Source organism: Bos indicus, chromosome X (assembly GCF_029378745.1).
Source record: "Bos indicus isolate NIAB-ARS_2022 breed Sahiwal x Tharparkar chromosome X, NIAB-ARS_B.indTharparkar_mat_pri_1.0, whole genome shotgun sequence".
Taxonomy (NCBI): domain Eukaryota; kingdom Metazoa; phylum Chordata; class Mammalia; order Artiodactyla; family Bovidae; genus Bos; species Bos indicus.
This window is the reverse complement of record NC_091789.1, coordinates 144758684-144782943: the sequence shown is the minus strand read 5'-3', so window position 1 is coordinate 144782943 and position 24260 is coordinate 144758684. Positions and strand designations below refer to the sequence as shown.

Genomic DNA, 24260 nt, shown 5'->3' with positions numbered 1-24260 from the left:
CTGAGAATAAATTCCTTAATTTTTTGTTTATTTGAGAATATCTACTTCTTTATTTTTGAAGGATAATATTCCTGGACACAGAAGTTAAGTTCAGTAGTATTTTTAGAAATCTTGAGAATCCCTTGGACTGCAAGGAGATCCAACCAGTCCATTCTGAAGGAGATCAGCCCTGGGATTTCTTTGGAAGGACTGATGCTAAAGCTGAAACTCCAGTACTTTGGCCACCTCCTGCGAAGAGCTGACTCATTGGAAAAGACTCTGATGCTGGGAGGGATTGGGGGCAGGAGGAGAAGGGGACGACAGAGGATGAGATGGCTGAATGGCATCACTGACTTGATGGACGTAAGTCTGAGTGAACTCCAGGAGTTGGTAATGGAGAGGGAGGCCTGGCGTGCTTCGATTCACGGGGTCACAAAGAGTCGGACATGACTGAGCAAGTGAACTGACTGACTGATGAATACATTGACTTGAAACAGCCATGGGTGTACATGTGTTCCCCATCCTGAACCCCCATCCCACCGCCCTCCCCATGCCATCTGTCACGGTTTTCCCAGTGTACTGGCTTTGAGTGCCCTATTTCATGCATCGAAGTTGGACTGGTGGTCTATTTCACATATGGTAACATACATGTTTGAATCCTAGTCTCTCAAATCATCCCACCCTGGCCTTCTCCCACAGAGTCCAAAAGTTTATTCTTTATCTCTGTGTCTCTTTTGCTGTCCTGCATATAGGATCATTGTTACCATCTTTCTAAATTTCATATAAATGTGTTAATATACTCTATTGGTGTTTTTCTTTCTGACTTATTCCACTCTGTATAACAGGCTCCAGTTTCATCCACCTCATTAGAACTGATTCAAATGAGTAATATTCCATTGTCTATATGTACCACAGCTTTCTTATCCATTCATCTGCTGATAGACATCTAGGTTGCTTCCATGCCCTAGCTATTGTAAACAGTGCTGCGATGAACATTGGGGTACACATGTCTTTTTCAATTCTGGTTTCCTCGGTGTGTATGCCCAGCAGTGGGATTGCTGGCTCATATGGCAATTCTATTTCCAGTTTTTTAAAGAATTTCCACACTGTTATCCATAGTGGCTATACTAGTTTGCATTCCCACCAACAGTGTCAGAGGGTTCCCTTTTCTCTGCAGCCTCTCCAGCATTTATTGTTTGTAGACTTTTGGATAGCAGCCATTATGACCAAAGTGAGATGGTACCTCATCCTGCTTTTTATTCGCATTTCTCTGATAATGAGTGATGTTGAGCATCTTTTCATGTGTTTGTTAGCCATCGTATGTCTTCTTTGGAGAGATATCTGCTTAGTTCTTTGGCCCATTTTTTGATTGGGTCGTTTATTTTTCTGGTGTTGAGCTGCTTGTATATTTTTGAGATTAATTCTTTGTCAGTTGCTTCGTTTGCTATTATTTTCTCCCATTCTGAAGGCTGTCTTTTCACCTTGCTTATAGTTTCCTTCATTGTGCAAAAGCTTTTAATTTTAATTAGGTCCTGTTTGTTTATTTTGGCTTTTATTTCCATTACTCTGAGAGGTGGGTCATAGAGGATCCTGCTGTGATTTATGTCAGAGAGTGTTTTGTCTATGCCTTCCTCTAGGAATTTTATGGTTTCTAGTTTTCCATTTGGATCTTTAATCAATTTTGAGTTTCTTTTTGTGTATGGTGTTAGAAAGTATTCTAGTTTCTTTCTTTTACAAGTGGTTGACCAGTTTCCCCAGCACCACTTGTTAAATAGATTGTCTTTTCTCCATTGTATATTCTTTCCTCCTTTGTCAAAGATAAGGTGTCCATAGGTGCGTGGATTTATCTCTGGGCTTTCTATTTTGTTCCACTGACTGATATTTCTGTCTCTGTGCCAGTACCATACTGTCTTCATCACTGTAGCTTTGTAGTGTTGTCTGAAGCCAGGCAGGTTTATTCCTCCAGTTCCATTTTTTTTTTCTCAAGATTGCTTTGGCTATTCAAGGTTTTTCTATTTCCATACAGATTGTGAAATTATTTGTTCTAGTTCCGTGAAAAATACCATTCGTAGCTTGATAGGGATTGCATTGAATCTATAGATTGCTTTGGGTAGTATACTCATTCTCACTATATTGATTCTTCTGATCCATGAACATAGGATATTTCTCCATCTAGTTGTGTTATCTTTGATTTCTTTCATCAGTGTTTTAAAGTTTTCTATATATAGGTCTTTTGTTTCTTTAGGTAGATTTATTCCTAAGTATTTTATTCTTTTTATTGCAATGGTGAAAGCGATTGTTTCCTTGATTTCTCTGTTTCTCATTCTTAGTGTATAGGAATGCAAGGGATTTCTGTATTTTAACTTTATATCCTAAAAATTTACTATATTCATTGATTAGCTCTAGTAATTTTCTGGTGGTGTCTTTAGGGTTTTCAATGTAGAGGTTCATGTTATCTGCAAACAGTGAGAATTTTACTTCTTCTTTTCCAATCTGGATTCACTTTAATTTCTTTTTCTTCTCTGATTGATGTGGCTAAAACTTCCAAACCTATGTTGAATAGTAGTGGTGAGAGTGGGCACCCTTGTCTTGTTCCTGACTTTAAGGGAAATGCTTTCAATTTTTCACCATTGAGGATAAAGTTTGCTGTGGGTTTATCATATATGGCATTTATTATGCTGAGGTGTATTCCTTCTATGCCTACTTTCTGGAGGGTTTTTATCATAAATGGATGTTGAATTTTGTCAAAGGTTTTCTCTGCATCTATGGAGGTAATCATATGGTTTTTATCTTTCAGTTTGTTAATGTGGTGTATCACATTGATTGATTTGCAAATATTGAAGAATCCTTGCATCCCTGGGATAGAGCCCACTTGATCATGATGTCTGATCTTTTTAATATGTTTTTGGATTCTGTTTGCTATAACTTTGTTAAGGATGTTTCATCTATGTTCATCAGTGATATTGACCTGTGTTTTTCTCTTTTTGTGACATCTTTATCTGGTTTTGGTATTAGGGTGATGGTGGCCTCATAGATTGATTCTGGGAATTTATCTTCCTCTGCAATTTTCCAAAAGAGTTTGAGTAGGATAGGTGTTAGCTCTTCTCTAAATTTTTCATAGAATTCACCTGTGAAGCCATCAGGTCCTGGGCTTTTGTTTGTTCGAAGATTTTTGATTACAATTTCAATGACCGTGCTTGTGATGGGTCTGTTAAGATTTTCAATTTCTTCCTGGTTCAGTTTTAGAAATTAATACTTTTCTAAGAATTCGTCCATTTCCTCCAAGTTGTCCATTTTGTTGTCATATAGCTGCTCATAGCAGTCTCTATGATCCTTTGTATTTCTGTGTTGTCTGTTGTGATTTCTCCATTTTCGTTTCTAATTTTGTTGATTTGATTCTTCTACTTTTTTTTTCTTGATGAGTCTGGCTAATGGTTTGTCTATTTTACTTAACTTCTCAAAGAACCAGCTTTTAGTTTTGTTGATTTTTGCTGTAGTCTTCTTTGTTTCTTTTTCATTTATATTTCTGCCCTGATTTTTATGAATTCTTTCCTTCTACTAACCCAGGGGTTCTCCATTTCTTCTTTTTCTAGTTGCTTTAGGTGTAAAGTTAGGTCATTTATTTGATGTTTCTCTTTTTTCTTGAGGTAAGCTTGTATTGCTATCAACCTTCTTAAGCACTGCTTTTACTGAATCCCATAGGTTTTGGGTTGTCGTGTTTTCATTTTCATTTGTTTCTATGCATATTTTAATTTCTTTTTCGATTTCTTCTGTGATTTGTTGGTTATTCCAAAGCGTATTGTTTAGCATCCATGTGTTTTCATTTTTAATAGTTTTTTGCCTGTAGTTGACATCAAATCTTACCGCACTGTGATCAAAAAAGATGCTTGAAATGTTTTCGATTTTTTGAATTTACCAAGGCAGATCTCCTGGAGAAGGAAATGGCAACCCACTCCAGTATTCTTTCCTGGAGAATCCCACGGACAGAGGAGCATAGTAGGCTACAGTCCATGGGGTCACAGAGTCAGACACGACTGAGCGACTTCACTTTCACTTTCACTTTTCAAGGTAGATTTATGGCCCAGGATGTTATCTATCCTGGAGAAAGTTCCGTGTGCGCTTGAGAAAAAGGTGAAATTCATTGTTTTGGGGTGAAATGTCCTATGAATATCAATTAGATCTACCTGATCCATTGTATCATTTAAAGTGTGTGTTTCCTTGCTAGTTTTCTGTTTGGTTGATCTATCCATAAGTGTGAGTGGGGTATTAAAGTCTCCCACTATTATTGTGTTATTGTTAATTTCCCCTTTCATACTTGTTAGCATTTGCCTTACATACTGAGGTGCTCCTATGTTGGGTCCATATGTATCTATAATTGTTATATCTTCTTCTTGGATTGATCCTTTGATCATTATGTAGTGTCCTTCTTTGTCTCTTTTCATGGCCTTTATTTCAAAGTCTATTTTATCTGATATGAGTATTGCTACTCCTACTTTCTTCTGGTCTCCATTTGCATGAAATTCCTTTTTCCAACCCTTCACTTTCAGTCTGTATGTGTCCCTTGGTTTGAGGTGGGTCTCTTGTAGACAGTATATATATAGCGGTCTGGTTTTGAAACCATTTTACAATACTTCCTTTGCCACCTATCTATCCATTTGTCCATCCCTCTATTCAATCATCAATTGATCTTTTTCCTTGGTGCATTTTGAGGTAAATTGTAGACGTACATATATATCTCCTTAAGTATTTCAGCAAGCCTGCCAGTAAGTAGTGAGCTGTGTTTGTTTACAGCAATTTTCTTTGGATATAAACTTTACATACAATGAAATATACCAATCTTTTTTCCCAGTCATGATACTTTTTAAGTGAAGTACAGTTGGTTAACAATGTGTTAATTTCTACCTTACAGCAAAGTGATTACGTTATACACATTTATGTGTATATATACATTGTGTGTGTGTATATATATGTTTTAATATATATCCAGTAATGAAACTGCTAGGTCATGTGTTGTTCCACTTTCAGCTTTTTGAGAAATCTCCATACTGAAAACCACCATTATTTCACTCCTACAGACTACCTTTTAGAAAGGAAGATTGAGTTTTTGATGCTGTTAGTTGCTGACATCCTATTTTGAGGGGTAATAAACACTACTTTGAGGTAGGTGCCCTAGGGGCAGCTACTTTGTATGCCTTTTTAGCAAATGGCACTGCCATCCCACACATGACATGGCTCCCCAGCTAAGTTCCCACCTCTGCAGTCACACACAGAAACACCAAGTCCTCTTCCTCATCTCCCATGGGAAGTGTATCTTTGGGGCTCAGTCTGGACCCAGATCTTCCCCCTACTTTCTGGCTACCTGAACCTTCTGGTCTCATCAACTCCCCAGGACACATCTGGTTCCCTCTTCACACACTTATCCATTCCCTGCCCTCTCCGCCCCCCACTATCTATCAGAGAGCTCAGAGACACATAATTCCAAACAATTCAATAAAACATCTGCTGGATCATCGAAAAAGCAAAAGAGTTCCAGAAAAACATCTATTTCTGCTTTATTGACTGCCAAAGCCTTTGACTGTGTGGATCACAATAAACTGTGGAAAATTCTGAAAGAGATGGGAATAACAGACCACCTGATCTGCCTCTTGAGAAATCTGTGTGAAGGTCAGGAAGCAATCGTTAGAACTGGACATGGAACAACAGACTGGTTCCAAATAGGAAAAGGAGTACACCAAGGCTGTATATTGTCACTCTGCTTATTTAACTTATATGCAGAGTACATCATGAGAAACGCTGGGCAGGAGGAAACACAAGATGGAATAAAGATTGCTGGGAGAAATATCAATAACCTCAGATATGCAGATGACACCACCCTTATGGCAGATAGTGAAGAGGAACTAAAGAGCCTCCTGATGAAAGTGAAAGAGAAGAGTGAAAAAGTTGGTTTAAAGCTCAATATTCAAAAAACTAAGATCATGGCATCCGGTCCCATCACTTCATGGCAAAGAGATGGGGGAACAGTAGAGCCAGTGGATGACTTTATTTTGGGGGGGCTCCAAAATCATTGCAGATGGTGATTGCAGCCATGAAATTAAGACACTTGCTCCTGGGAAGGAAAGTTATGACCAAGCGAAACAGCATATTAAAAAGCAGAGACATTACTTTGCCAACAACGGCCTGTCTAGTCAAGGCTATGGTTTTTCCAGTGGTCATGTACGGATGTGAGAGTTGGACTATAAAGAAAGCTGAGTGCAGAAGAATTGATGGTTTTGAACTGTGGTGTTGGAGAAGACTCTTGAGAGTCCCTTGGACTGCATGGAGATCCAACCAGTCCATCCTAAAGGAGATCAGTCTTGGGTGTTCATTGGAAGGATTGATATTGAAGCTGAAACTCCAATACTTTGGCCACCTGATGCAAAGAGCTGACTCATTGGAAAAGACCCTGATGCTGGGAAAGATTGAGGGCCCGAGGAAAAGGGGATGAAAGAGGATGAGATGGTTGGATGGCATCACCAACTCAGTGGACATGGGCTTGGGTGGACTCCAGGAGTTGGTGATGGACAGGGAGGCCTGGCGTGCTGTGGTTCATGGGGTCTCAAAGAGTCAGACAAGACTGAGTGAATGAACTGAAGTGAATTTTCATTATTAATGTGTGCTGTTGGTATAAGATTCAACATCTGTACTGTTGGTCATTTCTTAGCAGCGAGACACCTGAAGATTTCTGAGCTCTCTAGCCATGCTCTGAAGTGACTGGCTGCCCACTGGTCCAGCTGGAATGGCAGGGGTCTCCACAGTCTCTGCGACCTCCTCCAGTTCATTCTAATTCAGCTCTTCAGTCACCTTGGAACCCTGGCTACAGAGCTTTGAGCCTCTGATTTTTTAAAGTTTCTCTGAGGTGGGAGTTTTCTAAGAAGCTTTTTTAGTCAGCTTTGGTTGAATTTGCTTATTCATCCTCACGATTACCCTGGCCGACTGGAGAAAATAAGAGAAGGAGCAAAGAACAGCACTGGTTTGGGGAAGAGGGTGATGATGGATGGAATTGAAGGCTTGAGGAGAAGAGGTTTGGGTGAGAAGAGGTATGGGCCAGGCAAAGACAGGGGAGGCGGGTCTTATGGGGTGGTGTCAACATGCAAGAGGAGCTTGGGTGGGTTTAGCTCACCTTGACACTTCTTTTGGACCTCAGTTGATAAGAGGTCTTCCTATTTTCCTCCTGGGCATCTGGAATCATCTGTTCCCTAACAGCTCTAGAGCCTTGTGACTTCCCAGTACCTTAGTCATTTTGAAGACTTCCAGTGGTCTGCTCCAGAGCTCCTGAGCACCCCATATATACCCCTCCCCAGGGGCCACACCCTTATGCTTTATGAGGTCAGCAAGTCACTTCTCCTGTCAATGGTGGCCCTGGGTGAGCCTTGACATCACAAAGCCCCATCCTGACACCTCTAGCAGAGGATGGGGAGCAACTCAGATGTTTTGGTGGGAGAAATGAGCATTTTTAATATCCCTACATAGCCTTCCAAACTCACCTGCCATCCTCATCTAGACTCTAAGTTAACTCAGATGGGCCACATGGCAGGGAGAGTGTGTCTCCTTCAACCTTGCCTCACAGCCATATTATTTGGGATTTCATTCTGTTCTCTCTCATGTTTCACAATTATGTAGTTTTAATATCTTGCCTAAAATCCGTCCATGAAAATTAGGCTGTGGAAATGAGACTCCTTTCACTTTCCTCCTACAGGTGCTCTTAATGCACCTTGAAGATGATTTATTTCTGGGCCACTTACCAGAAATATTTTCCATCCTATCTCCTTTTCCCAGTGTCCATGTAGCTCTCCTCAGTTTTCTAGTTTCCAGTCTGAATCCCCTGCTTCAGGCTGTGAGACTGCACTGAATACACTTGCTCTTGCTCCACTTGGAACTCAAAGATCTTAGACTACCAGAGAACTGACCCTAGTGACTCTCAAATAGTGAGAACTCACACAAAGGTAACCACTTCAGTACAAGATCCTGCATCACCCAACCAACAGTAGCACCCTGTGCAGGATACCTTATCCAAAAAAAAAAAAACAAACAAACAAACAACAAAAATAAAACCCAATCATCAACTGACAGGATTATCATCTCACCCTTGCCAATCAGAGGAAAAACAAACAAAGAAACAAAACTCAGCACAAATCTCACCCTGTAGGAACCGTACACAAACCCCTGGACCAACCTTCAGTTCAGTTCAGTTCTCTTCAGTCGCTCAGGCATGTCCTATTCTTTGTGACCCCATGAACTGCAGCACACCAGGCCTCCCTGTCCATCACCAACTCCCGGAGTTCACTCAAACTCATGTCCATCGAGTCGGTGATGCCATCCAGCCATCTCATCCTCGGTCGTCCCCTTCTCCTCCTGCCCCCCCATCCCTCCCAGCATCAGAGTCTTTTCCAATGAGTCAACTCTTCGCAGGAGGTGGCCAAAGTGCTGGAGTTTCAGCTTTAGCATCATTCCTTCCAAAGAACACCCAGGACTGATCTCCTTTAGAATGAACTGGTTGGATCTCCTTGCAGTCCAAGGGACTCTCAAGAGTCTTCTCCAACACCACAGTTCAAAACCATCAATTCTTCGGTGCTCAGCTTTCTTCACAGTCCAACTCTCACCATCCATACATGACTACTGGAAAAACCATAGCCTTGACTAGCCGGACCTTTGTTGGCAAAGTAATGTCTCTGCTTTTGAATATGCCATCTAGGTTGGTCATAACTTTTCTTCCAAGGAGTAAGCGTCTTTTAATTTCATGGCTGCAATCACCATCTGCAGTGATTTTGGAGCCCCCAAAAATAAATTCTGACACTGCTTCCACTGTTTCCCCATCTATTTCCCATGAAGTGATGGGACCAGATGCCATGATCTTCATTTTCTGAATGTTGAGCTTTAAGCCAACTTTTTCACTCTCCTCTTTCACTTTCATCAAGAGGCTTTTTAGTTCCTCTTCACTTTCTTAGGAGGGCAGAAACCAAAAGGAAGAAAGAATTCAACCTTGAAGCCTGGGAGAAGCAGACCTTGAACCTAATAAATTTTTAAAAGTGAAAAGGCAGAGAAATACTACACAAATGAAGGAACAAGCTAGAAATACAGAAGTCCAAATAAATGAAGAGGAAATAGGCAATCTGTCTGCAAAAGAATTCAGAATAATGATAATAAAGTCAATCAAAAACCTTGAAAACAGAATGGGGAAAATGCAAGAATCAATGAACAAAGACCTAGACAAATTAAAGAATGAACATACAGAGACAAACAACACAATTACTCCAATTTAAAATACTTTAATATGAACCAATAGAATATCTGAAGCAGAAGAACGAATCAGTGAGCTGGAAGATAAAATGGTGGATAAAACCATGTAAGGGCAAAATAAAGTAAAAACAATGAAAAGAATAATGGATAGTCTCAGAGACCTCTGGGACAATATTAAATGCACCAATATTCGAATATTAGGGGTCCCAGAAGAAGAGAGAAAAAGAAAGGGTATGAGAAATATTTTGAAGACATTATAGTTGATAATTTCCCCAACATGGAAAAGGAAATAGTCGATCAAGTCCAATAGGCACAAAGAGCCCCATACAGGATAATCCAAAGGAGAAACCCAGCAAGACACATACTAACCAAACTAACAAAGACTAAACACAAAGAAATAATATTGAAAGCAGCAAGGGAGAAGCAACAAGTAACATACAAGTTAAAGCCTATACCCGTAAGAGTTGTTCTTTCAGCAGAAACTCTGAAGGCCAGTAAGGAATGGCAGAATATATTCAAAGTCCCGAAAGGGAAAAATCTACAACCGAGATTACTGTACCCAGCAAGGATCTCATTCAAAATTGATGGAGAAATCAAAATCTGTTCAGACAAGCAAAAGTTAAGACAATTCAGTACCACCAAAGCAGCATTACAACAAATGTTAGACTTATATAGTCAAGAAATACAAAAGAAGAAAAAAGATCTACAAAATCAACCCCAGTCAATTACGAAAATGATACTAGGAACATATATATCAATAATTACCTTAAATATAAATGGATTAAATGCCCCAACCAAAAGACACAGACATGCTGAATGAATACAAAAACAAGACCCATACATAGGTTGTCTACAAGAAACCCACTTCACACCTAAAGACACATATAGACTGAAAGTGAGAGGAAAAATATATTCCATGCAAATGGGAAGCAAAAGAAAGCTGGAGTAGCAATCCTTATATAAGACAACATAGACCTTAAAATAAGAGTACCACAAGGGACAAGGAAGGACACTACATAATGATCAAGGGGTCAATCTAAGAGGAAGACATAACAATTGTAAATATCTATGCACCCAACATAGGAGCACCTCAGTACATAAGACAAACACTAACACACATGAAAGGAGAAACTGACATCAACACAGTCATAGTCGGAGACTTTAACACCCCACTCACACCAACGGACAAATCATCAAACAGAAAATTAATAAGGAAACACATGTCTTAAATGATACATGAGATGAGATGGATCTCATTGATATCCTCAGGACATACCATGCAAATGCAGAAGAATACACCTTCTTCTCAAGTGCACATGGAACATTTTCTAGGATAGACCATACCTTGGCTACAAATCAAACCTCAGTAAATTTAAGAAAATTGAAATCATATGAAGCATCTTCTCTGACCACAACACTATGAAATTAGCATAATCATTCCCGTGTTTTCCAACCCCAGTTCAGGTCCTCCCTTTGCCTGGCCAGGCACTAATTGGGACTGGATATCTCAGTCACGCTGGCTTGATCCAAATGGGACCTATTGGATATGTGGCCCTTACGTATTTGCTTGGCTTCCCCCTGGCTGGATAGGGAGACGCACCCTAGGTCTAGCTTTTACTCATGGCTTCATGCTTTCAGAACTTCCAGAAAAACCTGCTAATTTACCAGATCTTAAAACTTGGTGGGCAAGGTCTGTATTTCACTGGTATGATTATTTGGCTGCACTGTTGTTCCCTCTCTGGGAACTACAGATGTTATGCTACGAGTGGATGCTTTGACTAATTTTATTCAATGGGATTTCTAAGATTCTCAAAAAGCTATTTCAGCTCTTAATGCTGAATGAATACAAATTAGAAAGGTGGTTTTACAAAACAGATTGGCCTTAGATATTCTGACAGCTGCACAAGGAGGAACTTGTGCCATTATTCATACCCATTGGTGTACATATATACCTGATATGAGCACTAATGTTACTCATTTTACTAAACTTGTGAACAAGATGATTCAGGCTATGGATACTCCTGAAGCCTCAACTGTCTCACTTTGGGAGAAGTTAACTAGTTCCCCATGGTGGAAAACTATCTTAATTACAAGAAATCTGATGGTTCTGTTTTTGCTGTTTGCTCCCTGCATCTGTAACTGTGTAGCTGGATTTGTTTCCAGTCACATGAAGGCTTTTAAGTTACAAATGGTTGCTCAAGCTTCTGCAACTGTGGCTGCTGCTGCTGCTACTAAGTCGCTTCAGTCGTGTCCGACTCTGTGCAATCCCATAGACGGCAGCCCACCAGGCTCCCCTGTCCCTGGGATTCTCCAGGCAAAAACACTGAAGTCGGTTGCCATTTCCTTCTCCAATGCATGAAAGTGAAAAGTGAAAGTGAAGTCACTCAGTCGTGTCTGACTCTTAGGGACCCCATGGACTGCAGCCTACCAGGCTCACAAGCTCATGGGACTTTCCAGCTTCCTCCAACTACTACTTGGGGCCCCTGGATCAGAGACCCTCAATATGAGGGTTAGGAGAATATGTTGCCTCACCAATTTAGAGACGATGCTCCTTATCAGCTTGGAAGCAGTTACAGAATGAGAACAATGTCCCTTTCCCTAGGCAACATAATTCTACTAAAAGAAAATGGGGGAATGAGAGGGTAATAGGTAGGAAGGCGAGGGGTCTCCAAACGGAGGAAATGGATTGCAACTGTCAGACATTTTTACCTCTCTTTTAAGTGGCAGGAGAAAACAAACAAGTGTTAGATTATTTCCCCTTCTCTATACAAATTTAAAAAGAGGTTTCTTTTAAAATTCTTTGTTGCCATGATGACACCTGGTTCCACCTGAACTTAACTCATCTCAATCCCTGAGCTAACCAATGCGTTTTGCTTATAGAAATATTGACCTTCAGTTCACTTCAGTTCAGTCGCTCAGTCGTGTCCAACTCTTTGCGACCCCATGAATCGCAGCACTCCAGGCCTCCCTCTCCATCACCAACTCCCGGAGTTCACCCAGACTCACATCCATCGAGTTAGTGATGCCATCCAGCCATCTCATCCTCGGTCGTCCCCTTCTCCTCCTGCCCCCAATCCCTCCCAGCATCAGAGTCTTTTCCAATGAGTCAACTCTTCACAGGAGGTGGCAAAAGTACTGGACTTTCAGCTTTAGTATCATTCCTTCCAAAGAAATCCCAGGGCTGATCTCCTTCAGAATGGACTGGTTGGATCTCCTTGCAGTCCAAGGGACTCTCAAGAGTCTTCTCCAACACCACAGTTCAAAACCATCAATTCTTTGGCACTCAGTTTTTTTCACAGTCCAACTCTCACATCCATACATGACCACAGGAAAAACCATAGCCTTGACTAGACGGACCTTTGTTGGCAAAGTAATGTCTCTGCTTTTTAATATGCTATCTAGGTTGGTCATAACTTTCTTTCCAAGGAGTAAGCGTCTTTTAATTTCATGGCTGCAGTCACCATCTGCAGTGATTTTGGAGCCCCCCAAAAATAAAGTCTGACACTGTTTCCACTGTTTCCCCATCTATTTCCCATGAAGTGATGGGACCAGATGTCATGATCTTAGTTTTCTGAATGTTGAGCTTTAAGCCAACTTCTTCACTCTCCACTTTCACTTTCATCAAGAGGCTTTTGAGTTCTTCTTCACTTTCTGCCATAAGGGTGGTGTCATCTGCATATCTGAGGTTATTGATATTTCTCCTGCCAGTCTTGATTCCAGCTTGTGTTTCTTCCAGTCCAGCATTTCTCATGATGTACTCTGCATATAAGTTAAATAAGCAGGGTGACAATATGCAGCCTTGATGTACTCCTTTTCCTATTTGGAACCAGTTTGTTGTTTCATGTCCAGTTCTAACTGTTGCTTCCTGACTTGCATACAAATTTCTCAAGAAGCAGATCAAGTGGTCTGGTATTCCCATCTCTTTCAGAATTTTCCACAGTTTATTGTGATCCACACAGTCAAAGGCTTTGGCATAGTCAATAATGCAGAAATAGATGTTTTTCTGGAACTCTCTTGCTTTTTCCATGATCCAGTGGATGTTGGCAGTTTGATCTCTGGTTCCTCTGCCTTTTCTAAAACCAGCTCGAACATCAGGAAGTTCACAGTTCACATATTGCTGAAGCCTGGCTTGGAGAATTTTGAGCGTTACTTTACTAGCGTGTGAGATGAGTGCAATTGTGTGGTAGTTTGAGCATTCTTTGGCATTGCCTTTCTTTGAGTTTGGAATGAAAACTGACCTTTTCCAGTCCTGTGGCCACTGCTGAGTTTTCCAAATTTGCTGGCTTATTGAGTGCAGCACTTTCACAGCATCATCTTTCAGGGTTTGAAATAGCTCAACTGGAATTCCATCACCTCCACTAGCTCTGTTCGTAGTGATGCTTTCTAAGGCCCACTTGACTTCACATTCAAGGATGTCTGGCTCTAGGTGAGTGATCACACCATCGTGATTATCTGGGTCGTGAAGATCTTTTTTGTACAGTTCTTCTGTGTATTCTTGCCATCTCTTCTTAATATCTTCTGCATCTGTTAGGTCCATACCATTTCTGTCCTTTATCGAGCCCATCTTTGCATGAAGTATTCCCTTGGTATCCCTAATTTTCTTGAAGAGATCTCTAGTCTTTCCCATTCTGTGGTTTTCCTCTATTTCTTTGCATTGATTGCTGAAGAAGGCTTTCTTATCTCTTCTTGCTTTTCTTTGGAACTCTGCGTTCAGATGCTTATATCTTTCCTTTTCTCCTTTGCTTTTTGCTTCTCTTCTTTTCACAGTTTTTTGTAAGGCCTCCCCAGACAGCCATTTTGCTTTCTTGCATTTCTTTTCCATGGGGATGGTCTTGATCCCTGTCTCCTGTACAATGTCACGAACCTCAGTCCATAGGTCATCAGGCACTCTGTCTATCAGATCTAGGCCCTTAAATCTATTTCTCACTTCCACTGTATATTTACCTTAAGCTATGTTAATGAACCCTAGATTCTGTCTTCAAGTTGGTTCTGCCTAAGACTCAGAAGGACTGGACAAACCAGTATGTTTTGCTCATGTTCTCTTAAGCTATGTTAGTGAGACTATATTTGTTTAGAAGCCTGCCTTTCTTCAAGATTCATATAAATCATTTTATGGCCCAGGATGACTCACTTTGTGCTAATGTAATCTCAATGCATGTTGTGAGTGAGGGGCCTGTCGCCAGTCTCTGAGTTTTGAGACATTTCCTTTCTCCAATTAGCAGACTGCTAGTAGCTATATAACATCCAGTTAAAGACTAGCGGGGCGGGGGGGGGGCACTCTTTCTGCCCCCCTTCTGATGCCTATATCAGAAGCTTTCTCTATCTATTTTATACTTTAATAAAACTTTATTACCCAAAAGCTCTGAGTGATCAAGCCTTGTCACTGGCCCCAAATTGAATTCATCTCCTCTGGAGGCCAAGAATCCCAGAGTCTTTCGTGGCTCAGCAACAGCCTTTCAATAGGACAGCCAAAGTCTTTGACTGTGTGGATCACAACAAACTGGAAAATTCTTAAAGAGATGGGAATATCAGAGTACCTTAACTACTTCCTGAGAAATCTGTATGCAGGTCAGGAAGCAACAGTTAGAACCAAACATGGAACAACAGACTGATTCCAAATTGGGAAAAGCACATCAAGGCTCTATATTGTCACCCTGCCTATTTATTATTTGCAGAGTACATCATGTAAAATGCCAAGTTAGATGAAGCACAAGCTGAAATAAAGATTGCAGGAGAAATATCAATAACCTCAGATATGCAGATGACACCATGCTTATGGCAGAAAGTGAAGACGTAAAGAGCCTCTTGAAGAATTGAAAGAGGAGAGTGAAAACGTTGGCTTAAAACTCAAAATTCAAAAAACAAAGATAATGGCATCTTGTCCCATCACTTCATGGCAAATAGAAGTGGAAACAATGGAAACAGTGAGAGATTTTATTTTCTTGGGCTCCAAATTACTGCAGATCGTGACTGCAGCCATGAAATTAAAAGATGCTTGCTCTTTGAAAGAAAAGCTATGATCAAGCTAGACAGCATATTAAAAAGCAGAGACATTACTTTGCTGACAAAGGTCCATCTCGTCAAAGCAATGTTTTTTCCAGTAGTCGTGTATGAATATGAGAGTTGGACCATAAAGAAAGCACAGTGCCAAAGAACTGAAGTTTTTGAACTGTGGTGCTGGAGAAGACTCTTTGAGAGAGTCTTTTGGACTGCAAGGATATCAAATCAGTCAGTCCTAAAGGAATCAGTCTTGAATATTCATTAGAAGGACTGATGCTAAAGCTGAAGCTCCAATAATTTGGCTACCTGATGCAAAAAGCTGACTCATTAGAAAAGACTCTTGATGCTGGGAAAGACTGAAGGCAGGAGAAGGGGATGACAGGGGACAAGATGGTTGTATGGCATCACCGAGTCAATGGACATGAGTTTGAGCAAGCTCCAGGAGATGGTGAAGGGCAGGGAAACCTTGTGTGCTTCAGCCCATGGGGTTGCAAAATGTTGGACACAACTCAGCAACTGAACATCAACAACAAATTTTAAAAATCTAAAAATTTTCTTAAAGGGAAGATAGGATAGGTTGGTATGAGAGATGCTTTAGTTTCAGACTTTTGTCATTGTGAGTACTTTGAGTAGAAAAAAAAACAAATCTGAAGAATTTATTTTGAGGCATTTAAAAATTGTAAGTATTCAGTGACAACAAGGAATAACTGTTAATATTCTTTAAGCAAGGGAATCATTTTGTTAGGATAAAGGGACAAGATGTTCCTTTATAACCATTTAAAAAGATTTAAAAGGGGGAAAGAAAGGATACATAAACCTTATACAGAGCAATTTCACTAATTCTTGTTTCCAGTAATATAGTGGAATGAATTCCTCATTTTCTCATTGTTGTTGTTGCTCAGTTGTGTCTGACTGCAACACCATGGACCGCAGCGTGCCAGGCTTCCCTGTCCTTTACCATCTCTACTTCTCCATATAATGGAGATTTTTATATGACAGATGTATAATACCAGAGCATAGAAAATAAATCAGCTTTTAGCAATCATTGAGGCGGGAAATAAAAGAATCTCAGAAACTGTTATTTCCAATGCACTAGATTTATAGTATTGTGATTAGGCAATAATTAAAATAAAAACTGGCAGATTGGAAAGATTTTTTAAATGAAATTCCTTAACTGAATCAATGAATCAAATCAAACACAGATTACAACTGAAGTAAATGGTTTACTACTTTCTGCCAAAAACTTTATTGCCATGGTCTCGAGTCCTTGGAAATTTGATTAAGCATCGTGGTAAGATTTCCCACAAACTTTTAGTAATGTTTGTTTTTGTACGATCAATGCAAACAGGAATCTACATTCCTGATACTTCAGGATGCACCTGGTTATCCAGGGGTAATTTGTAAGAGAGAAAAAACCACCCACCTAAGAACAGCGCAAAGGCAGCTAGACATGCCACTATAACAGTGTTGCCAATTTTCTGAGCATATGGCTTGAAGGGTATATTGAAAGATGGTGGGAAGACAATGCCCTCTTCAGTCATCACAGAGTGGTAATTCCAGATGACAGCAACTGAGATACAGATACCAGCAGCTATGTGGAGAATTCCTGAAATGACAAATGCTTTGTAGGTAGTAGTATTCTCAAGAATTCCCATGGACACATTTTTAAGTGCAAAAGTAACAGAGGCTTTCCCCAAGAGTCCTAGAATGCTGGCCATCAGTAAGAGGTGTTGAGAAACACGGATATCAAGAGGTAGGTAAGTATCATGGTAGCTGTAACTGTGACATGAGGTAGCTGTGGTGATGTTGGTTTGACGGAAGACACAGACTCTCCACATTCCCATGCAGGCCAGACCAGAGAATTGTGAGGCGTTGTCTAGATACCATACTCGCCACTCCACGAAGCCCATGGCAGTGGTGCCGAGGATCCATCCAATAGTGGCTACTGCAAAACCTACTATTTGGCAATTGGCGCTGTTGATGAGCAAGGACATGGTAGATGTGTACCCAAGCGAACTGCAAACAAATACAGGACATCATGAGTTTGGAAAATTTGGCCTAGAACAACACACTCAACCTGCTATCTCCATTCTCCTCCCCTACGTTTACACTGCTGTGGATAAGCAGTACTGTATTTGAGATTTAAGTACTATTATTTCTCACCAGAGACGTTTGACCCTCAAGCTCTGCACTGGGGAGCACAGGCCAAGCAAATTTTCTGAAGGGCCATCTGGGAATATTTACTAAAAGACTTAAAATGTACAAATTTTCAAACAGACAATTCTACTTCGGAGCATTTGCCAAAAGACGTAATTTAAGATTGATCACAAACATTTAGTCAAAAAAAAAAATAGTCAACACAGCCTCTTTGTAATATTGAAAAGTGGGAAGTATTTCAGGGGCAACAACAGGGCTTAGTTAAGTAATTTATGCACATCCATGCAAGAGGCCTATATGGCAGCATTCAGAGTAGACTAGACTTGTATGAGGGGCAATATTTTGTGTTTTGACTCTTCTCAAGGTTCATCCATGTTGTAACATGTACGAGTACTTGGTTGCTTTAACTGAGTTAGAGGGGTTAGGCATTCTGAAAGCTATTCGTATTGTGAAGAATCAGTTACATGCAGGAAGGAGTACATAATCTAATGCAGAACTCAATGAGTTATGAAGGGGCCCACACCCACACAGTACTGCACTGGAAGGCAAAGTCCTAACCACAGGACCACCAGGGAACTCCCTAATTGTTTCTTCACTTTGATATATAGACGATTATTTAAAAAAAAAAAGAATGATCTTTATGAACGCACATCCATCGGGAACATTCCGCCCATAACAGGGGACTGCTGGTATCACCCTGGCAGAATCTCTCACCCTGTTCCTCTCTCCCACCTAGGACCCCGCTAATGCCCTTCCATTGAATCCTTGCTCCTGCCTCACCCTTGATTTCTGCCAATGTTCCATTTAAATTGCTTAAGATTTTTTTTCTTTTTTTTTTTTTGATTGTGTGCTGCTTTCAAAAGCCTTTATTAAATATAATACTGCTTATGTTCTGGGTATTTTGACCATGAGGCATATGGCCAAAGAACCGAGACAATTGAGCTGGGTGCACTTAACTCACTACTGGTTGCTGGAGCAGGCAGGCTGCTAGGAAGGATTTGAATGTTCAGATAATTGAACATTTTAAACAGAAAACATTCAAGTACAGTAAGGAGATGGCATGCCACCTCAGCTTCCAGACTTAGAAGTTGGTTCAGACTGCTGTCCCAGGGCAACCAAAGCCCCCCTGGCACCCACAGTACATTCAAGAGAATAATGCTTCGAAGGACATGAATATTAATGAGAGATAAGTCATGGGCTTCTGTTTGCTATGCAAATATCTTTGGAGTTTTGATATATATTCTGTTTACAAATATATAAAGGGAAATATCTTTCTTAATTTTCACAGAAGTATGAACATTTCTACACTAACATTTGCAACTTATGTGTTTTTCAGCAAGGTATTTTGAATAGCTTTCCTTACAAGTGCATACTTTTCTCTCTCTGTTTTCAACATTCCTATCACACACAACATCTTCTTTTCCACAACTTTAACTTTTTGTCTAAAACATCCATTACTTTTCTTAATTGACTGATGATTTGTTTACAATATTACTTTGATTTCTGTCATACATCAACATGAATTAAATTAACATGAATTAACCATGGGTGTACATATGTCCCCTCCCTCTTGAATCTCCCTCCCACTTACCACCCAGTCCCACCCCTCTAGGTTATTACAGAACCCCAGTTTGAGTTCCAAGTCTTACAGCAAAGTTAATCCATCAATTAATTGAAAACAGAGAGAGAAACAGAGCAGCAGAAAGTTACAACATCTCTGAGTTGAGCAGTCAACTGGTAATTCCTGGCAGAACAGAAGAAGAGGGAGCCATTAAACGAGAAGTTGGAAGAGCAGGGGGAATTTGTAATGGTTGCACAATATTAAAAAGGTAGTTAATGCCACTGAACTGTACACTTAAAAATGGTTAAAATGGTCAGCTTTTATCTTATGTATATTTACCACAGTAAGAGAAAAGAAAATTATTGAGACCCTCAAGGAGATTCTGTTAAGGCAGGTTGAATCTTTTGTTATTTATTAGGGATTAAAATTGAGAAAATTTAAATTATTAATTCATATAATACACTACCTCATGTTAACATAGGGATTTTTATACAGAGTTAACTATTTCCCAAAACAAAATTTAGAAGGCATTGTTTTTAGCATCAAATCTCACGGAACCTCTTATTATACAGGAGGTGGTGATCAAGACCATCCCCAAGAAAAAGAAATGCAAAAAGGTAAAATGGCTGTCTGAGAAGGCCTAACAAATAGCTGAGAAAAGAAGAGAAGCTAAAGGCAGAGGAGAAAACGAAAGATATATTCATCTGAATGCAGAGTTCCAAAGAATAGCAAGGAGAGATAAGAAAGTCTTCCTCAATGATCAGTGCAAATAGGTAGAGGAAAAACAAAAGAATGAGATAGACTCCACTGTATACTTGTGAGAGAGTAAGAGTGAGCAAGGTACATAGTGTTTTAGTATCACCATGGTAAGTATTAAAAAAAAAACAAACAGTTTTGCACTTGTGGAATCCACCTACACACTGGATAGTCTTGAAAAGTTTCACTTCTGTAGGGTTTATATTTATTGACTCCATTTACCTTTCTAAAGAACTACTAAGTATTCTTATCCTCATTTTATAGGTGGAAGCACTCAGAACAGAGGCTGAGTAACTTGCCTAAAGTTACATGGGAAGTGGCTTCAGAGTACATCATCCTACCTCATCTTTTAGGGGCAAAATGGCAGGAAGCTCAAAGAGCTATCTGGAAAAGGAAAAGCATCCAGGAAGAGGAGGAAACTGGGGCAACACTTCCCAACTACAGATTCAGTCCATTGCTCAGGGTAAGTGAAAACGGAAGAGATTTTGAAAGCTCCAGGATGGTTCCAGTGTGCAACGAGGGTGTGAGAACTACTGAATAAGGTAAAAGAAAGACCTTTTGAGAAACAGAGTGACGGTGAAAGAAATGTGATCTCAGGTGCCTTCCGCTGGAGTGAGGGATGTCATCAGAGACTCTTGCAATGGGTGCAATGGGGAGACAAAGTACCATCCACTATGGCATCAGCCAAACTGAGAATGACCTGGTCACTCTTTAGGATGGATGTGCTCATCCTAGGAAAGGCCACCAGAACTAGTGGTAATCAGGCTTTTTGGGAGACCAACAAGGCCAGCTCTCAAGGTGACTGTCACATAATGGGAATGTGGCAAAGTTACAGAAATGAAAGCTTTTATCTCCGGTTATAGATTCAGCTCCAAGTCCCCATCATATTCACAAGACATCAGTCAGCTATTACCACAATACTGAAGGATGACACTGTGAGTAGGCAAGCAGAAAGTTGGAGTCTTGATGCATCACACACAATCTACAGGATACAAATACTCCCCTTGTATTTTCCCTTCGATCATTTCAACTTCACTATCTCTTCAGTACAATAATACATCAAGAACTTGAAATCTGTCTGCTCCCAGAAATGTTTAGAGGACTCTTTGTTTTTCTCAATCAGATCCAAAGATTAAGACAGAAAGAGATGCCCTCAAAACTCAAGCCTGGGCCAGAGAAGCTGCTTAATCAATATTTGGAGAATGAAAAGTCAAACAAGAGGGACACAAAGGATGCTTTTTACAAGTTAAGTTCTAGTTATATTAACTACTGAATATATCTTTCTATCTTCCATATCTGTATCAGAGTCTCCTGCTTATTATTTAACTCGACCTGCTTAAAAGGTCTTACATTCAATGAAATGCTCCTTCACACTCAACAGAATTGCTGTTACACAAACAGAAAACTGTTGGCCACAATGTGGAGAAAGCAGAACCTTTGTGCTTTTCTGGTAGGACTATAAGCTGGTACAACTGCTGTTAAAAAATGGTACATTGTTTCCTTAAAACAAAGACTTACCACGTAATTCAGGAATTTCTTTTCTGGATAGACATATTTGTTGTTGTTCAGTCAGTAAGTCAAGTCTGACTCCTTGTGACTCCACAGACTGCAGCACACCAGGCTCCTCTACCATTTTCTACCTCCCTGAGTTTACTTAAGCTCATGTCCATTGAGTAGTTGATGCTGTCTAACCATTTCATCCTCTGTCACCCCCTTTTCCTTTTGCCTCCAATCTTTACAGCATACCCCAAAGTAAAAGGAGGGATTCAGATAGTGGTATACTTGTGTTTTAATAGCATTATTCACAATAGCTAAGATGTGCAAGTGACCCAATTCTGCACCCACGGATGAATGAATAGACAACATGTGGTCGATCCATATAACAGGGAATTTCTCAGTTGTCGAATGTAAGGAAACTTGGACAAATGTTACAAAAAGGATGAACCTTGAGGACTAATTATGCTGAGAGAAATAAGCCAGTTAGAGAGAGACAAATACTGAATGATTTCGCTTTTCGTAGGACCCAGACTAGTCCAATTCACAGACACAGAAAATAAAAGAGCTGTGACCAGGGCTGGGTGGGGCGGGGTGGGGGGGAACTCGTTCAATGGTGAGTTTCAGTTAGCTTCAGTCTGAGGAGATGAAAAAGTTCTGAAGATTGCTGGTGATATGGTTGCACAAGTGTTAATATCCTTAATGCCACAGAACAGTATGCTTATACATGTTAAAAAATATATATATCTTGTCTATTTTACCACACCAAAACATACACAATAACGAAGCCAGAGCGCCTACTAACCAGTCTCCAAGGAAATCAGCATTTAGTGAGGAGGGTGGCTAGTTCAAAGGGCAGCTCCTCCCTATGGGCAGATGTCCCCCACTTACACACTCTGCTCTCTGCTCCTGGGCTCCTGACTCTGAGCACAGAACAGCTTTTGGCCCCACTGTGAGTTAGTCTGGCCTGTAAGGCCAAGGCTCTCTCCTTGGACTTGTGCAGTCACCGCATTCTGTATCCACTGTACACACCTCCAGCATTCTCAGTTGCTAGGTCACAGACACCATGGCGGCATTTCTGTTGCTGATGGTGGCATGCCCTCTTCACCTGGTCTCCTCTTTGTCTCCCAGCCCTATGCCAGAGGGGAGTACATTTCCTCCAAAGACCCTAACAGTTCAATTTTAAGATCTGTGTGACTGCTTCAGGTATGTCCCCTCATCCCTTTCTCTTGTTCCCCAGACATGGTACCTAACCCATCTCACTTGGAGTTAATGACATTTTTTCTTAAAGCGATGGCAACCTATACATGGAGGTGTTAGCAGCAGTGGTGCCCACATCGGGGAGACTGAGTCGAGACAGACCAATGACAAGAAACACATTAGGAAACATACTTTTAGTTCATGGGAAACACCCCCTTCCTGTTGAGTCTTGGATCACAGATGGTCCACCGGAGTATGGCGGTACAGACTAGATAAGGTAGCTGCTAAGATAGGGGAGAGCTTCAGATGAGACTTCTGTAAGAAATGAGACATCATGTCAATGAGCCATGACTCATTGTAGTGAGGACTGCATTTTACATACAAGTCTAAATGCCACTGGAATCCTCTGTGTACAACTTTTCTGCAACAAATTTATCCCAAGGAAATTTCAAACATGTCAGTGAAACACACATACCCAATGAACTTTATAACTGAGCTTACAATGGGGACAAATAGGGAGAAGAAAACCCAGGCAGAGAATATGTACAGTAAACCATTTTATAAACTTACAATGGGACATAACACAATTCCACATTAGGAAGAATAAAGAAGAAAAACCTCCTAATACTGCTAAATAAAAAGCTGATTGATTTGGGAGAATGGCATTAAAACATGTATAATATCATATAAGAAACGAATCACCAGTCCAGGTTCGATGCAGGATACAGGAAGCTTGGGGCTGGTGCACTGGGATGACCCAGAGGGATGGTATGAGGAGGGAGGTGGGAGGGGGGGTTCAGGATGGGGAACACGTGTACACCCGTGGTGGATGCATGTTGATGTATGGCAAAACCAATACAATATTGTAAAGTAAAAAAAAAAAAAAAATGCTGGAGAGGATGTGGAGAAAAGGGTATCCTCCAACCCTGTTGGTGGAAATGTAAATTTGTGCAGCTGCTATGGAGAACAGTAAAGAGGTTTCTCAAAACACTAAATACAGAATTACTATATGATCTAGCATCCCACTCCTGGGAACATACCCAGACAAAACTGTAATTCAAAAACGTACATACACCCCTATGTTCCAGCAGCACTACACACAAGAGCCAAGACATGGAAACAACCTAAAGTCCAGCAAGAGGTGAATGGACAAAGATGATATGATGCCTATTTAATGGAATACCACCCAGCCACAAAGAAAAGAATGAAACAATGCACCAGTGTGGATGGACCTAGAGATTATTGTGGGCTTCCCAGGTGGCTCAGTGGTAAAGAATCCGCCTGCAATGCAGGAGACCCAGGTTTGATCCCTGGGTTGAGAAGATCCCCTGGAGAAAGGACTGGCTACTTACTCTGGGATTCTTGCCTGGGAAAGCCCAGGGACAGAGCAGCCCAGTGGGCTACAAGGCATGGGGCTGCAAAAGAGTTGGTCATGACTCAGTGACTACGCAACAACAAAGAGACTATCATAGTAAGTGAAATAAGTCAGACAGAAAAAGACAAATACCATACGCTATCACTTATATGTGGAAGCCAGGTCAGTTCAGTCACTAGTTGTGTCTGACTCTTCACGATCCAATGGACTGCAGCATGCTAGGCTTCCCTTTCCATCAACAACTCCCGGAGCTTGCTCAAACTAATGTTCATTGAGTTGGTGATGCCATCCAACCATCTCATCCTCTGTTGTGCCCTTTTCCTCCTGCCTTGTTCTCATGATTTGATCTCCTTCCATTCCAAGAGACTCTCAAGAGTCTTCTCCAACACCATAGTTCAAAAACATCAATTCTTTGGTGCTCAGCTTTCTTTACACTCCAACTCTCACATCTGTACATGCTGC

At 40.7% G+C, this 24260-nt stretch overlaps 2 protein-coding genes across 3 annotated transcripts in view; both read right to left on the bottom strand.

Moving 5' to 3' along the window:
- Positions 1 to 24260, bottom strand: part of LOC109554959 (histone-lysine N-methyltransferase PRDM9-like) — a 226764-nt gene that overhangs the window by 97058 nt on the left and 105446 nt on the right. The gene's annotated exons all lie outside the window — the stretch shown is intronic.
- On the bottom strand, positions 16608 to 17265 carry CLDN34 (claudin 34). Its single transcript, XM_019955528.2, has one exon. It carries the CDS (start codon positions 17247 to 17249, stop codon positions 16608 to 16610), a length of 642 nt encoding a protein of 213 aa, XP_019811087.1. The 5' UTR covers positions 17250 to 17265.

Bases quoted from the DNA above. Each gene is read 5' to 3' on its own strand.
- CLDN34 (XM_019955528.2), bottom strand. From the start codon at position 17,249: ATGTCCTTGCTCATCAACAGCGCCAATTGCCAAATAGTAGGTTTTGCA.